Genomic DNA, 15,692 nt, shown 5'->3' with positions numbered 1-15,692 from the left:
TACACTTTGACAGTATTTTATTGCAGCATGTTATCAGTTAATTTAAAAAAAAAAAATCACCTGTCATACAATTCAAAATAATCTATGAGGCCTCACGGCCAGTCACAGGTCAGAAGAGTGTGAGCAGCAGAAAGTCAGGTTCACATGAATCACTGAACTGATGGGAGATTTAAACAGAAACAGAGCATTTCATTAGTTATGGGTTGCTTTAAACTCTGAGCTAAATCTGGCCACAAACATACTGAAAATGTGCTTCAGAACACTCTGGTCATTCTGGGAGTGTTTCTCCTCGATGCCACGTTCACTCTCCTCAGAGCAGGCTGGTTCATACCATGGACGGATCGTGAGGCAACGAGCCCCTGGGCACAGACACGTAAAAGGCCCCCCACCTCTCCCACACTTCTAATCCCATGATCTGTAGTCAGTTTCAGGTTGTTTTGCATCTATTTGTAGCCATTCTCTGTCAATTATTCATAATTTTTCAGACATTTCCATCAGTTTTGTGCCTGTACCCAGAGGCCCGTTCAGTGATCCATCCATGGTCCATACCAGAGTAAAGGGTTAAAGTGAAACCCTTGATTCAGCCAGTCTGAACACAGCGAGTGAGTTTAAACTGGGTGGACACTGTCAAACCCCGGTACTAAATACCGTCCCACACCGACAATGGATTAAGCATCATCCCACCACTTTTCTTTCATTACCACTGTCCAGTGAAAACCATGCAGCAGCATTTTCTCAACTCATCAGCAAATGTAGAAAAACTTGCATTGGTTTTTACTTCACAGTGACAATGCACTTATGTTTCCCCACACAGGGCCAGAAACAAACCGCTTCTAATGCCATGTCAGCGTGAATGTGACAATTAGTTTCAGTAACTATTTCTAGTTCACAGAGGTTTATTTATAGGAATTTTAGATCAAAGTTCTCACTTGCCATCCTACACTACACCTTATGCCTCAGACGTGTTTACTCTGCACTTAGTGTTGTCACTGTGTTCAGACAGTACACACATACTGTGCACAGAGAAGAGATTGCAATGTGCTAAAGTGCATTAATCTGTACTGAACAAAAGGACAGGATTTCCCAGCTCATTAACTCTACAGCACTGACAGAAACCAACACGGACATGGAAAGAAACATCTACAGACATGGTGAGAAAGTCATAATCTCTGATTACATGAAAACACAAACCCAAAACAAACAGTTCTCCAGTCATTTCTCTGCTGCGTAAAAGGTAACTGCACATTAGAAAGTCTTGTGCTTTTTGTCCACTGAGGCAAACACTTTTTTTATTTCCTACTTTTCAGTCCAACCCAGGAACAATTCAGGTCACCTTCTGAAATACATTTTGCTCACCCAGGGCAATCATTTTTGTCTTGTCCATGTCAGACTCGCTCTAAAACATATCCACTGACATCGACTCACTTTCCCTCTAGTTGTCATAGTAACTAGTTCAGGCTCTCTCCTACCTGTCTCGGTGTTTCTATGTATGTTGTTGGGATGCATTTACTGGTTGCCACCGTCCCCGTTATCCTCCCCTTCCTCCTCCAGTTCCACCAGTGGAGCATGGCGATTGGCCTGAGAACCCTCACTGAAGAGCACCTTTTTGATCACGCCTGACTTGGGTGCACGGATTGTGTGCTGCAAAGACAAAAAACAAAATTATTAAAAACTTAGTAGTTGAGTGTGCAGAGATTTAGAGAATGTGTGTGAGGCAGCGGCAGCGGCAGCAGGTGTCCCTCACCTCCATCTTCATGGCAATCATGACCATCAGCGGGTCTCCAGCAGTCACTTTATCTCCGGTCTTCACCAGCACCTGAACACAACACAAAAGCTTCTTCATCTGTTTTTGTCTAGACAGAGGACATTGAATGTTCATCTCTAGAATAAATACTGAACTAATAATATCACTCCAGGTTATGTTATGCCTTTTACTTCCTTAGGGACTTCACTCATTTTGAAACCGTCTTTCACTTCTGGAAAAAAAATCTGGAAGCTGGTGTGCTCAGCTCTGGTTTACACCTTTGACTACACGTGGTTCAAACGGTAACAGTGCATTTCATTAAAGATCATGTTATTTTAACAGCTCCTCACAAATATAAGATGTTGAACTGGAGATGTGAAAGGCTTATACAAAAACCATATTTTTTTATTTACATTTCATTGCTCAGATAAATCCTCTAAATGTCTATGAAGGCATCTGAGACTACTAGTGTGGCCTCACTGCCAAAGACCTGAATATAACCAAACCCACCTTCTCTATGGTTCCAGTCATGGGGGCCACAGCTCCACCCTGAGCCCCAGAGCCACTCACACCAGCCAGATACTTCGGCACTGGAACCGACACCTGGGCGCTTCCCTCCTGCACACACGGTGTAAATGTGTTAGAAGAAGAACTGACACTTTACTGCCAGCTGAGGAAGGGGGATGAGATCAGGCTCAAATGTTAGAGTTAGCAACCAGATGTGGAAAATAACAGATGCCTAAGTGTGGAAAAAGAGACCAGTGTAGCTCTCTTTAAATCCCTTGTTTGGAAAACTAAACCTACAATAAATCAACGGTAAACATGACAAGCCAACTAATAGGCAAGTAAATGCCTTTGACTGATTAAGCTACGACACCACGTCCGGTCCCATTTTCACTGGATTTAACAATGTGCCAAATATTCTGTGGTTCCAACATGCGTGTTTTGCTTGGTTTCATGTGGACTGTTTATAAGACAGAACAAGACACTGATGACCATCTGTAACCTCTTCTGGATTTTATCTACCAAACAATAAATTGCATATCTTGGTACATTGGTAGGTCACTCAGTTTGTGTAGTGACAGGAACGCACCGTGGAGAACAGGTGCACCGTGTTGTCCAGGATCACCAGTTTGGGACGTGACTTCTCCCCATTGACAGAACAACACAGGAATGAAGCTCCACCCTCGAGCTCCACCTCTCCAGTCACATGGTATTTCTCCTCACCGATCTAAAAGGTTAACAACATGCTAGTTATATTACTAGCACTACATTTGGATATCAATACTATAATGCAACGCAGTACAAAAAGAAAACTTTTTCCAGCTGACCTGCATAATGTAGCTTCCATCATCTTTGTATGTGATGGCCACATTGACTTCTAGAGAGAGACACACACGTTTCAAAGAGGTGTGGGATTCAAGGTGAATCACCACAGACACAGCCACTGAACTTATTTTTAGCTTTGCTGTAACATTTAAGGAGGAACAATGAATACGAGCTGATTAACAAACTGTCACAGACCAGACCTGCACTAAACTGAATTATTCAGCCCTTCAATAAATCAGATCCACGTTTGCAATAACTGGCAATGAGTTTTTCACATCGCTGTGGAGGAATTTTGGCCCACTCTTCTTTGCAGAATTGTTTTAATTCAGCCACATTGGAGGGTTTGAGCATGAATTGCCTTTTACATTTACTTTAAGTGTGACAAATATGCAAAAATAAGAAACCAGGAAGGGGGCAAATACTTTTTCACAGCACTGTACCTGACAAAACTAGCTGCACATAAAAATAGAAGGAATTTACCGTCATGACCTGAGCTTTATTAATTTATTAGTTGACTGACAGAAAGCTCTGCTAACTGGTGGAAGCAGCCCTGTCCAAACTGTGATCTGAAGGCTCTGGCTACAAGTTGCCAGTGTCCATCTGACCCTAACTTTAAATACTCCGATTTAATGACCTGCTGTTTCACCATCTTCGGTCCTGTTGATCAAAATCCTGACTCAGTTCTTTGCCGTCCCTTCCTGAACATTCAGGGGAAGTAAAGGCTCATATGTCTGGTACTTACTCTCGTCTCCCAGCTGAAGTGTCATGTTTCTGTTAAACTCTATGTTGTTTCTCCAACCGCTGCTGAAGCCAAATGGGGAGAAAGGGTCTGAAAACACACACACACACACACACACACACACACACACAGTATAGTAGTACTTTACTCGTCTTAAATGTGTGTTGTACACACAATTTGCCCTCACAAAGAACAATGCCGTCCCCTTACCAGTGGAGGCCTGTGTGAACTCCTGTGTATGGTTCCTCTCCTGCAGCACCAGGCCCAGAGCCGCCTGGCAGATCGTTGCCCCAGAAGGAGCTCTCAGGTTGGGAAAGAGGTCAGCATAGTGCTGAGGGATGAAACTGGTGCTGACGTTTCCAGCCTCAAACTCTGGATGACCCGAAAGGCTCAGCAGAAAGTCTATGTTAGTGTTCAATCCCACAATCTAAGGACAGAAGTTGAAAAGAGGGCAGAACTAAGTTAATAAGGGATGATGAACTCTGGGCATTTAGCAAATATTTTTTGCAAAATTAAATCACCTCCTATAAATAAGAATGTTAGGTTTAGTATATGTAATACTGTACTTTACACCTTCAGTTCAATGACATGCAAAGCAGCATTTCACTGTGCCTCTTACATTGTACTGCCGTAAGCAGTATCGCAGTTTCTTTAAGGCGGCCGGTCGGTCTTCCCCCCACACCACAAGCTTGGCAATCATTGGGTCATAATGTGCTGACACCTCGTCCCCTGAAACCAAGCACACGTATAGCTACTGTGTTCTAAAGCTCCCAGTATTTTCATATTATGATTATTATGATTGTTTTTGTCCTTTTCTCATCCTTCTGGAGAGTGAACTCTAAAACACTGAATGCTGTTACATAAACAATGGAGAACTGTCTGTGTAGACAACTACAGGAGCCTCCCCACCTTCCCTAACTCCTGTCTCTATGCGTGTGTGTTGGTCTGGTGGAGGGGTGGAGAGATGCAGCAAAGGTCCCGCCCCTGGAAGGAAGTCATTGTTTGGGTCCTCGGCGTAGATACGAGCCTCAAAAGAGTGGCCCCTTAAGATGATGTCATCCTGGAGGAGAGGCAGGCGTTCCCCTGCTGCCACCTGGAGGGGAATTTCACAAAGTTTAATCAGTGCCCGTCACTGAAACGTCTCCAGACTGGGGGAAAAGCCTCCCAGCTCCGAACATACTTCTCCCATCAGCTTTTTCCTGCCTCTTAACTTTTTCTCCCCTCCCTCCGCTCTCACCCTGAGCTGCCACTCCACCAGGTCAGTCCCAGTGACCATCTCAGAGACGGGATGTTCCACCTGCAGCCTGGTATTCATCTCCATGAAGTAAAAGTTATGCTGGGCGTCCATTATAAATTCCACCGTACCTACGCAGAAGGACAACACGGATGATGCCATGTACAGTACTGTATGTTCTGGATTTGAGAAACGGACGCAAAGTGCGTATAGGTGAGCGTGTGCGTCTCACCTGCCCCTACATAGTTGACGGCTTTAGCTGCTCTGACTGCCGCTTCTCCAAGTTTCTTCCGAACCTCAGGACTAATACCAGGCTGAAAAAATGCACAGACACAGAGTGAAAACACTGAACAGCTGACACAAACACATTCAATAATCACAGCTCTAATAATTAGTTTGACACACAACTCTTTTCTCTAAAAAGCTGTTCACGTTGCAGTGGAAATTAACAGAAAAGAGACATAAACACAAGGGAACTTTTGCCCCAAGGTAGAGAAGAGCACTACATCTTCCAAGGAGACCATAGTAGCAACTAAAAGCTTTTAATGAATGTACAGGGATGGATTTGAGAGAAACACATTTCCAGTTCCTTACGGCTCTAATCAAGGTGGGAACAGTTTGAGACTTTCCTGAAAAGTGGTTCATCATATCGTCAACATAAACATCAGCAGGAGCAGATTCAAGCCATTAGCCAGACACAGCAAATCCAGATTCATCTTTGCAAGATTTAATATTCAGAGAAATTTAAAAACTGCAGGTTTAGTCTGATTTGTACACAGTGAGAAGCTTTTTAAAGAATTCCTTATTAATCTATCTCAGTTCCACAGTGAATCTCTGTGGCGACCATCACATGCTCACCCCTGGTGCTTCCTCTATGATCTTCTGATGTCTCCTCTGGACGCTGCAGTCTCTCTCAAACAAATAAACTGCATTACCATGCATGTCCCCAAACACCTGAACCTCCACATGTCTACAGGAGAGAGACAGTCAGATGGAGAGAAACAGGACAGATTGTTCTTTTTATTTCACTTAAATAAATGGTTCCTGGTTAGCAGAGTCTGAGTGAATAAATATTACCTGGGGTCCTCCACAAACTTCTCAACCAGCATGACATCATCGTTGAAGGATTTTCTGGCTTCTCGTCTCGCTGACTCCAACTGCTCTAAGAAGTCTGAGCCTGACTGTGCAATACGCATCCCCTAAACAGCCACACAGTTAAGTATGTGTCTTAAAATTACTTAGTCAAAGTTACTTAGGCTTTTTTCCTCAGCCTCTCACCTTCCCTCCTCCTCCACGAACTGCTTTGATCATCACAGGATAGCCAATCCGGGCAGCCTCGGCCTGCAGCCGCTCATTTGACTGGTCCTCTCCATGGTAACCACCAATGATTGGCACCCCAGCAGCTGACATGATGTGTTTAGAGGTGCTGAAAAAGAAGACAAAACAACATAAATCAATACTAAATACACTAAATACAAGTTAATCAAGATTTTCACATCACCTCACAAAGATTTACACTCTTTTTTTACTCATTTTTGTGATGTTATTACTAGTACTGTTTTTTAAAGTCTAGTTTATAATTGTTAGCTGTGATTTCAGTCAACATAGTGTTGTTAAAGAAAACAGAAAATGGACTATAAATGCATGCCTTCTGTACCGTGTGTGTGTACATGTTACCTCTTAATGCCCATGTCTCGGATGGCAGAGGAAGGTGGCCCAACAAAGATGATGCCTTCCTGTTTACATGCCTCAGCAAACTCTGTGTTTTCTGACAGAAAGCCGTAACCAGGGTGGACCGCCTACGCAGACATAAACATGTTTTCTAAAACATTGTATTTAACAGTGTCAAAGCCTCTTGTTGATTTACTGTCAACTCGAAGGACAGTTCATTTTTTAAATCTACAATTTGTTTTGAATTTGCGCCTTTAAGAAAAATGACAGAATTCATTTTAACAGTTACTCACATGTGACCCAGACTTTTTGGCCACTTCCAAAACTTTCTCCATAGACAGATAACTCTGCTGGGAGGGTGGAGGACCGATGTGGTAGGCTTCATCTGCCTAAAAAAAATAAAAACAAAAAACAGGTTGTTTCCAGTTGAACACAGCTACAGTAAATACAGGTCTGAGTGCAAGAAAACAGTTTAGTTCACTGCCTCACTGTGTTTGTTAAAGCAGATAGAAAAAGCTTAGAGGACAAACAGCACAAATACACAAAGACACGTCTTTAGCATGTCACCATGGCCACGTGCATGGAGTGTCTGTCTGCATCACTGTACACAGCCACGGAGCGGACGCCCATCTTCTTGGCTGTACGCATCACACGACAGGCAATCTCTCCTCGGTTGGCAATTAACACCTTTTCTATCCTTGCAACCCCTGAAGAGGACACGGCAGAAAAACTTTTTTAAAGTTCTCAACAAATGCTCTTTAAATGACAACATTCTTACTAAATTAATAGTAATTCCTACATGTTAAGTGCAAAAAGCCTTAAAGGCAGTAGCTGTTTAGTTGCAACAGGATCATTGATCAAAACAGTGGGATATGGTACCACTTCAGAAGAACACTGACACTGGTGAGAAACAACATTTACACAGTTTACTTCTCGTATACTGCATTTGTATAAAACAAAGCAACTCAGAATCGGATTAACATGTTTTATAGTTTCACATCCAACAGATCAATGTGCTTATGATAATCAGTCATATGGTTAAGAGTATGTTCTTCACTCACCCCCTGAAACAAGCCTCACGCCTCTTTTGGTCCATGATAATTTTCTGAATAGAGGAGAGGAAAAGAACTTCAGTACCATTCAAATTTCTACATGGCTGTGAAGGGCACAGCAGATACTAAAGGAACTAAGTCCTGAGGCTACAGTAACTTAAGAAACAGCAGAGCACAGTAACCAGAAGCAAAACACTGGCTAAACAACTGAGCTTAACGTGAGGCTGGTCGCACGACACAGGACATGTTGTAAGGCAACTTTAGCCATGCTCACGGTCAGACTGCTACCTTTATTTAACCTTGTTCAGCACTTAGCTGATTCATTAGCGCACACAATGAAAACGCATTAATGTTAAGCTGAAAAACAACGTGATTTTGTCCAGGTCATGAATCATGATCAGTAGAAGATAATTTACAGTCTCTGCTAAACAAGTGCATCTGTTTGACTAAGTGAGCCGTAGGAGCTAATCAAACAAGCAAACACGATAGCTGTAAGCTAACGCTGAAAATAAGCTAAATATATTAGTGGTGGGAAATGCTGTTAGAAGGGGCAGTCTTTTCCATGCCAAAACAAAGCAGACGTGTAATTATTCGATGTACTCACGGTGTATATATCCTCAGACCTTGCAAGGCTGGGAAACTCAGAATGACTGCAGCCATAGCTACCAGCTCTTGCAATTGGCTGCTAGCTAGCTAAGTGGCTAATTGACCAACTGAGAAGGAAAAGGCGAAGTGGTAACTTCGTAATTTACTAAACTTTCCTTATGCACTATGGTAGCATTTTAACTACAGTGACCCACTCAACTTAAACCAACAACAACTATTTGTGTCCTTAATATCATGCAAACTCAGTAGTAAATACTGCCATACGCTAGTAATGTTTTGTATTAGTATTTATGACCTTTGCAGGGACTCGTACTGTGGACGGCCAATGAGGAAAGCGGATATGGAGGTGGGGAGGAAGCTGCCATGAACACCTATAACCAGCAGAGGGCAGCGTTTCAAACATAGATAATAAAACCTATTTATCTATCACGTTTACTCTGCAGTAGCCCTGCCAGCTGCCACTTAAATTCCAGAGTTGAGGTTTGCATATTTTTTTTATCTATAAACCATAATTAATTGCATTATACAAGAATCGGGTTTGTCTATATTGCTAGTGTAATCCAATGTTTATTAACAAACAATGAGCCCAGTCTCATTTTTGGTAAAGAATCTGAATTTGAATCAGAATCAGCTATACTGGACAGGTGTGGTGAACAAATGAGGAATTTTACTCTGTGCTTGAACAATATTCTACTATAAGTAGATAAGTAAACAAGATAAGACTAAGAGACCAAGGAGAGATAAAGAATGTGCAAATAAGAAAAGGGAATGTGCATTAGTAAATAAAAATAAAGTACTAAATATAAAATATATGTGTATATAGACCATTTAGATGGAATAGCAATCTTCTCTCCCCTCCTTTTGACCCATGAGGTTTACATGTCCTTCATGGAGGGCAGGCTGGCACCGATGATTCTTTCTTTCTACAGTCCTGACTGTCGCTGGAGTCTGTTCCGGTCCTTTTTTGGTTGCTGAGCCAAACCAGACAGTGATGAATGAGCAGAGAACAGACTCAATAATTCCTCTATAGAACTGTATCAGCAGCTCCTAAGGCAGGTTGAATTTCTGAGCTGGAGCAGGAAGTACATCCTCTGCTGTGCCTTCTTGGTGATGGTGCTGATGTTGGACGTCTACTTCAGGTCCTGGGAGACGGTGGAGAACAGGAACTTGAAGGACTGTACTGCTGATACAGTGCTGCTGAGTATGGGGGGGGGGGGCTCCTCCTGAAGTCCAGTTTGTAGTGTTTTCAGCTCCACGTTGTTGAGACCACACCACAGAGCCAGCTGTTCAACCTCCCATCTGTAGGCCGACTCATCACCGTCTTGGATGAGACAAACAGACATGACATTTGTGTCATCTGTGAACTTCAGGAGTTTAACAGAGGGGTCCCCTGAGGTGCAGTGCAACAAATCAGAGTAATGCAACAACTGCAGTGAACAGAAATCATCAATGAAAGCAGGATAAAAGACAAATTAAATGCAAAAAGAACTTCACCTACACAATAGTAACATTTTTATTGCAGAAAGAACAGCAATATAAATACATTTAGCAATACTTTTTGCAGTTATATTTTGAATATGAGACATCAGGCCTCTATTTGTTATTGTCAAAAGGCTTTTGAGATATTTTTGTAACAGTAAGTATAAAATAAATTTCACACGTTTCGCAACTATCTCAGATCCTCTCATAGCCTTGTCTGTGGCGGTCTTTGATGAACAGGAAGGTCAGCACAGTGATCAGGAAGAGACCCACCACTACTGCCCCGAAGATGATGAGAAAAACTCTCTCGTTAATGTCAGCCCAGCACTCCATCTCTGAAAAATAAGAGACGAGGAGGATGATCAAAGACAAATAAGGATCAACACCCAGCTGTCTGAGAGAAATAAAGACAATAAAACCTGATAGTTTCTTGTTTTAGATACTGAAAGTTGTCACTTTAATTTACTTGTCCATGTGTTTGTAACTGGTATGAACACTGGAGAGGAAGCACAGACAAGAACATTATGTTCACCTGAAGTTGCAGGAATCACAGAACCACATTTGTTTTGAATAAAGTAAAGTAAAAGTCAATCAACTTGTTTATTGTACAAACTGGTCATTTGCCTTCCACTAACAAAATATATAATTGAGCCTCAATAGTATCTAATAGATAGAGCAGAATAAAACCACCCGCACTCATTCTGAGTTGTGGAACAGACCCCGCATCACTAAAAAGGTGCTGATCACCTTTTCCATAGTGACCGCTGGGCAGAGCGAATGCCTGTATCTGCAGAGGAACCAGCTTGATCCTCAGCTCAGATGTCATCAAAAACAGATGCCCAGATTTACACAAGAAACTCTGTCCATCCTCTGCTGTGAAGAGTTTGTCATGCTCCAGCAAACCTGTGTAAGTTTTATCTGGGAGGAAGAGAAGAAGAGGAGAGAACATAAAACAGCAGTTATTTCATAAAATCAGAGATGGAACTAACATCTTTTTCAGTCTGTGTCTGGTCTTACTGGCACATTTTGGGCAAACAGGCTCAGGAGACACATGAGCAGACAGCTTAGTGACATAAGAGACGTTCTTTTCCTGTGGACAAAAATACAGAGATGGAAGCTGATTCAGAAATCCTTTAATTCTGAACAAATACTGTGCACATTTTTACACCATTTCATTATGTATGCGTGTGTCCTGAGATGACTTTTGTTGTTATTTGGCACTATTCAAATAAAGTTGAATTGAATTATTTTGCTCTAGGTATGAACTTGACTCATACTCAGACACTGACTGCATTTGGAATCAGAAGTTAGAGACAAAGACTCAGATTTTTTGTTTGTGTAGTAGGCCACAATAGTCCCTGGTAGGCTAGTGGTTAAGGTGCAGCGCTCTCACCGCTGCGGACCAGGTTCGAATCAGGGTGGCGTAAAACACGTGCCAAATGTCAACATGTGAGTCGTCAGTGTGATGATTCGCTGTGGCGACCCCTAAACGGGAAAAGCCAAAAGTGACTTTCTTACAGTAGGCCACAATAATTCAGAATATCAAAAAAATAAATCACTGTTCACTTCTAAGTAGTGTCTGTGTGCTTATGAGAGTGCATCTGTTGGGCTATTGTGTCACACACAGTAGGTAAACTCCTTTTAAAATGGTGAGAGATGTGTCCATTCTGTTTAAAGTGGATCTTGATGGCTCGGACTTGAATTGGACTCGAGCCTTGACTCCAACTCATAGTTTAGTGACTTGACTACAAAGCTGCCTGTGACATACAGCAGCCTACAGTATAGTTTGAACAAAATTAACAGGAACGTGGACACTATATTGTGAATTTTTGGTTAACATAAAGAATAAATAACAAAGAACATTTTGATAAAAGTGAAATGTCACTGTTTCCTAGCTGAGATTCTCACTGAGTGATTATCTGAAAAGCTGACAGTGTTCTTTGTACTGCTTTTGACATTTTTGGAGAACATGCAAACTCCACAGAGTGAAGAAAATGACAATATTATTTAATATCTTGTACCTTAATGAAGGTGAACTGCAGACTGGCACCGTTGTCTGACAGCATGAGACAGAGAACAGCAGTGTTGTTGCCACAGTAACCGCTGATTTTAACCCTGGATGGGTCCAAGTTGAAATACCAAGTCTTCTGAGTGCAGACAAGAGAGAAATATTATTTTATATCACTAGATAATGTCACTAGCTGACATCTTTTCTCAGTATATTGTTCATTTGCCAACTGTCAGGTTTTTAGAATTTGAACAGTTTTGTTCTTGTAACACACACAGAGATGCTGACACAGACACACACCTTCTGCAAACAGTGCTGAAATACTAGAAAATGAGACACACTGAACCAAACAAGTGTGGCACGGTTCACAAATGATCAACCATGACAGGTGTGTGCACACAGAGCGCTGAGCCAGTCGCAGCCCCTAACCTTCTTTTCTGTCACTATGTACTCTGCTCCCATGGTGGCTCTGATGCAGGGTTTCCCAACTAGGTTGTCCAGCACGTAGGTCCCTGCACAAAATACAGCTATCAGTATGTGTAATTTAAGTTTTATATTGGACCCAATTATGTAATATAACTTCCAAATATTTACATATGCTTTCTATGAGTAGCAGTAGAACATTAAAAAAGGACACTTATTTTATTATTAGAGCCCTTAAATGTCAATCTTGCTCACTGCTGATGCTTTAAAACATAACTCTGAATTCACCGAGAGTAATCTCAAGAAAACAGCACTATATGAATTTGGATATTTGTGATAAGTGTGTGTTTTTTGTACCTATTGGAGGAATGGCCTCAGAGGGCTGCAGGACCGGCCGGTAGATCTGGAGATGTGAGGGCAGCTGATCGTCAAGCTGGACAAAGCTGTCATTTCTCTGTAGGTAGACGCCTGTTGAAGGAAGAAACCTGCCACTCTCAGTGCCCGTTTATCACCAGTTTTCCCCTGCAGTAAAACTTTGCTGAATATTTCCCACTTTTCGAGAACATGTTTCTCTTTAACAAACTCCCCTTCCAAGAAATTTTAAAATGACTTAAAATGAAAGGCAGTAATTCTAGAGTACACATGAACAGGCTCAGACGTAGATGGAACGTGTGGGGCCTCTGAAGACCACCAGCAACGACCACTGTGTGGGAGGGAAAACCACAACAGCCCTAGTTCTCATACTGAACAGACTGCGCTCTTTAAAAAGAAGTTATAACATCATCAAGATGATCACATTTAATCACAAACAATTAAAGATAAATAAATCATTGGAAATCTCAAAGTCACTGGTTCATTCCAAATATTATCTGTCATCACAGAAAAGCCTTTAATTCATAGTCCAGAGTGAAAAAGATAAAAAAAAAAAACAAAAGATTTGCCACAGTTTGCTTTGTTTTTGGGACAAAACACTAGATGGTAATGTTGTGGAAACTACTGCTCTGTCAAAGTCTCCCATAAATACTGAAATGTTTGAGGTACAGAGGAAAGACAAAGAACAACCTGTCGAGAGAGTTTAGAGTCTTTTATCTGAGGTTGACATATTATCAAACTTACCTGGAATAATAACAGCCAGGAGGACAACAGACCATTTACCTGCAAGACCCCTTAACATCACACTGTAGTTAGAAACTAATAGAATAAAGAAGAATGATGCCACTTGGATATACGTGCAACGTGAGCCCTGTAGCTGTGGTTTGGCTCGTAAATGTGAAACTGCTGAACAATTTTAGCACCTATAGTAAATGAATCCTGCAGAGGAAATGACGTGTCACAGGAGATGGGTTAAAGGCTGCAGCTTTTCACAGCCCTGAGTTGACACCTCTGATGGTAAGCTTATGTCAAACAAAGTGTGAAGCCTCTCAGTTGACATAACGCACAAACGAGCCAAATATTCTGGCATGTTCGGTTTTTCAGTGTCTTTCTGATGCACTTTAATGTAAAACACACCTGTGACAGAGTGGGGTAAATGTTATGCAAAGATAAGGTCTGCATAACATGTATGGAGTGTAACATCTGACTTCAGTTCACAGAGGAGCAGTGGGGACATCAGAGCGGGACAGGCTAAAGGTCGACAGGGGCAAAGTACCACTGAAAACACACAAAACACACTGACCACACACACATTGGCCCCCAGAGATGTACAGTGAGGGACGTTTTTGTGACAGTACAGTACTAATCATCACTTCTTTATGTGGTTCATTTTGTGAGAATGTGTGAGGGAAGACAAAGTTTGCTATTCCAGTTTCCAGTGAAGGAAGTTGGTACATGTCCTTATATGCTCTCCTTCTGTCTCTGATATTGACTGTAGTATTGACTCGGCAGGTAGGAGGGCAAACAAAAGAGCAAACATTTACTCTCCTTTCAGCAACTGAGTGTTTTGAGCATTAATGAGTGTGTGTGTGGTCAGTGCCCTCCTGTCCTCTGTGCACATGTGCCTATGTCATCGACTTTTGCAGGATTCCCACCCACAGTTTCTGGAGAACTTCATCAGTTCTCTGTCCCAGTGTGAAGAGGAGTCACATTTGTCGCTTTCAGCCACAACAGCATCGACCCCTGTCAGGTACTGTAAGAACTATATCACTGACCATTTAGACTGAAGATGTTTAATTTTGTTTGGAAACTGGAACATTATAAACATGCTTTTGGTTTTTAGCTAAAAACGGATCCAGCAAACTCTGCCATGATTAGGCTGAAATTCATTAACATTACATGAATAAATCGTTGATGGAAGTGTTCGCCAACTGGTATGCTTTAATTCATTTTCTATGCCTTGCAGCAGAACAGAGCCAAATATCAGGATCAGATGATGAGGAGCCGAGCGGGACTGTATGTGCTGGGCCTGCTGTGCATCCACAGTGCCGTCTTTGGGCAGGTCAGGAGAAAGTATCAGAAGTCATAACTTTCAGCTGGTTTTCTGGCACTAGAATCTAAATGATGAACTCCTTTGCATAAAATGTCACAATATAAAACTATTTCCATAAATATAAACATCCTGCATTCAAAACTTTACTCAAGTAAATGGACAGAATTATCAACAATATGCAGTTAAAGTTCCCATAATTCAAAATGGCTGCTAGAAAATTGTATAAGTTCAGTGATAATATCACACAAAGAAAATGCTCTATTTGTAATCCTGCATGCAAAGTCTTAATTTAGTAAAAGTAGGTAATTACTTTCTGCAAAATATAAAAAAAAAAGTAATGATTGTGCAGCAAAACTGCCCTTTCTGAAGTCAAAGTCAAAGTGTTTATTTGTCATATACACAGTTAGGAAACGTGTTTCCCTGTACAATGAAATTCTAACTTTGCCGTCCACATGAATGCCACAAAATACAAATGAAATATAAAGTAGATAAATAAGTTACACAAAATCTAAGGCACTTTAAGCAGCAAATGCAGCAATATAATAAAAATATATAGGAATATAATAAGAGAATGTATGCTACATGGGAGTAGCATGTGCAGCAGTCAACAGTAAATGTGCAATTATGCATGTGCAAACCGAGTATGTAAACAGTACAGGTCGACAGTACATGACGTATTTCCTGGTAATAAACTCCTCAGCTGTTCAGGAGTCTGATGACAGAGGGAAAGAAGAATTTTTCAGTATGCAGGCCCTGCATTTCACACTCTGAACCTCCGGCCAGAGGGTAGGGAGGCAAACAGTTCGTGCTGGGGGTGGGTGGGATCTTTGAGGATAGAGGCAGCTTTCCTACGCACCCTGCGGTGGTAAATGCTCTGCAGAGAGGGCCCTGGAGTCCTGGTGATCTTCTCCGCAGTCTTTACCACTCTCTGCAGGTGCTTGCGGTCCATAGCAGTAGTGCTGCCATACCAGACAGTGATGCA

General features: G+C 41.7%; 2 protein-coding genes across 2 annotated transcripts in view; both read right to left on the bottom strand.

The window, feature by feature from the left end:
- On the bottom strand, positions 1–8,660 carry mccc1 (methylcrotonyl-CoA carboxylase subunit). Its single transcript, XM_020617082.1, has 19 exons — positions 8,374–8,660; positions 7,779–7,822; positions 7,285–7,424; positions 7,011–7,106; positions 6,724–6,845; positions 6,325–6,472; positions 6,124–6,245; positions 5,905–6,016; positions 5,279–5,360; positions 5,050–5,177; positions 4,722–4,905; positions 4,432–4,541; positions 4,023–4,239; positions 3,816–3,902; positions 3,076–3,125; positions 2,838–2,975; positions 2,255–2,362; positions 1,745–1,816; positions 1–1,641 (listed from the first exon to the last, which is right to left on the bottom strand). Exons 1-19 carry the CDS (start codon positions 8,427–8,429, stop codon positions 1,507–1,509), a joined length of 2,151 nt encoding a protein of 716 aa, XP_020472738.1. The 5' UTR covers positions 8,430–8,660; the 3' UTR covers positions 1–1,506.
- A 1,373-nt stretch (positions 8,661–10,033) lies between these two features.
- The window catches only part of lamp3 (lysosomal associated membrane protein 3), an 8,448-nt gene continuing 2,789 nt past the window's right edge, over positions 10,034–15,692 (bottom strand). Inside the window, exons 3-8 of the mRNA XM_020617042.1 lie at positions 12,643–12,753; positions 12,292–12,374; positions 11,876–12,001; positions 10,872–10,944; positions 10,602–10,772; positions 10,034–10,189 (exon numbers count right to left, since the gene is read on the bottom strand). Of these exons, the coding sequence (XP_020472698.1) occupies positions 10,050–10,189; positions 10,602–10,772; positions 10,872–10,944; positions 11,876–12,001; positions 12,292–12,374; positions 12,643–12,753 (704 nt within the window). The 3' untranslated portion in view covers positions 10,034–10,049. The remainder of the gene's footprint in view (positions 10,190–10,601; positions 10,773–10,871; positions 10,945–11,875; positions 12,002–12,291; positions 12,375–12,642; positions 12,754–15,692) is intronic.

This window comes from Monopterus albus, unplaced genomic scaffold (assembly GCF_001952655.1).
Source record: "Monopterus albus unplaced genomic scaffold, M_albus_1.0 scaffold184.1, whole genome shotgun sequence".
Lineage (NCBI taxonomy): Eukaryota > Metazoa > Chordata > Actinopteri > Synbranchiformes > Synbranchidae > Monopterus > Monopterus albus.
This window is presented reverse-complemented; position numbering and strand designations above follow the sequence as displayed.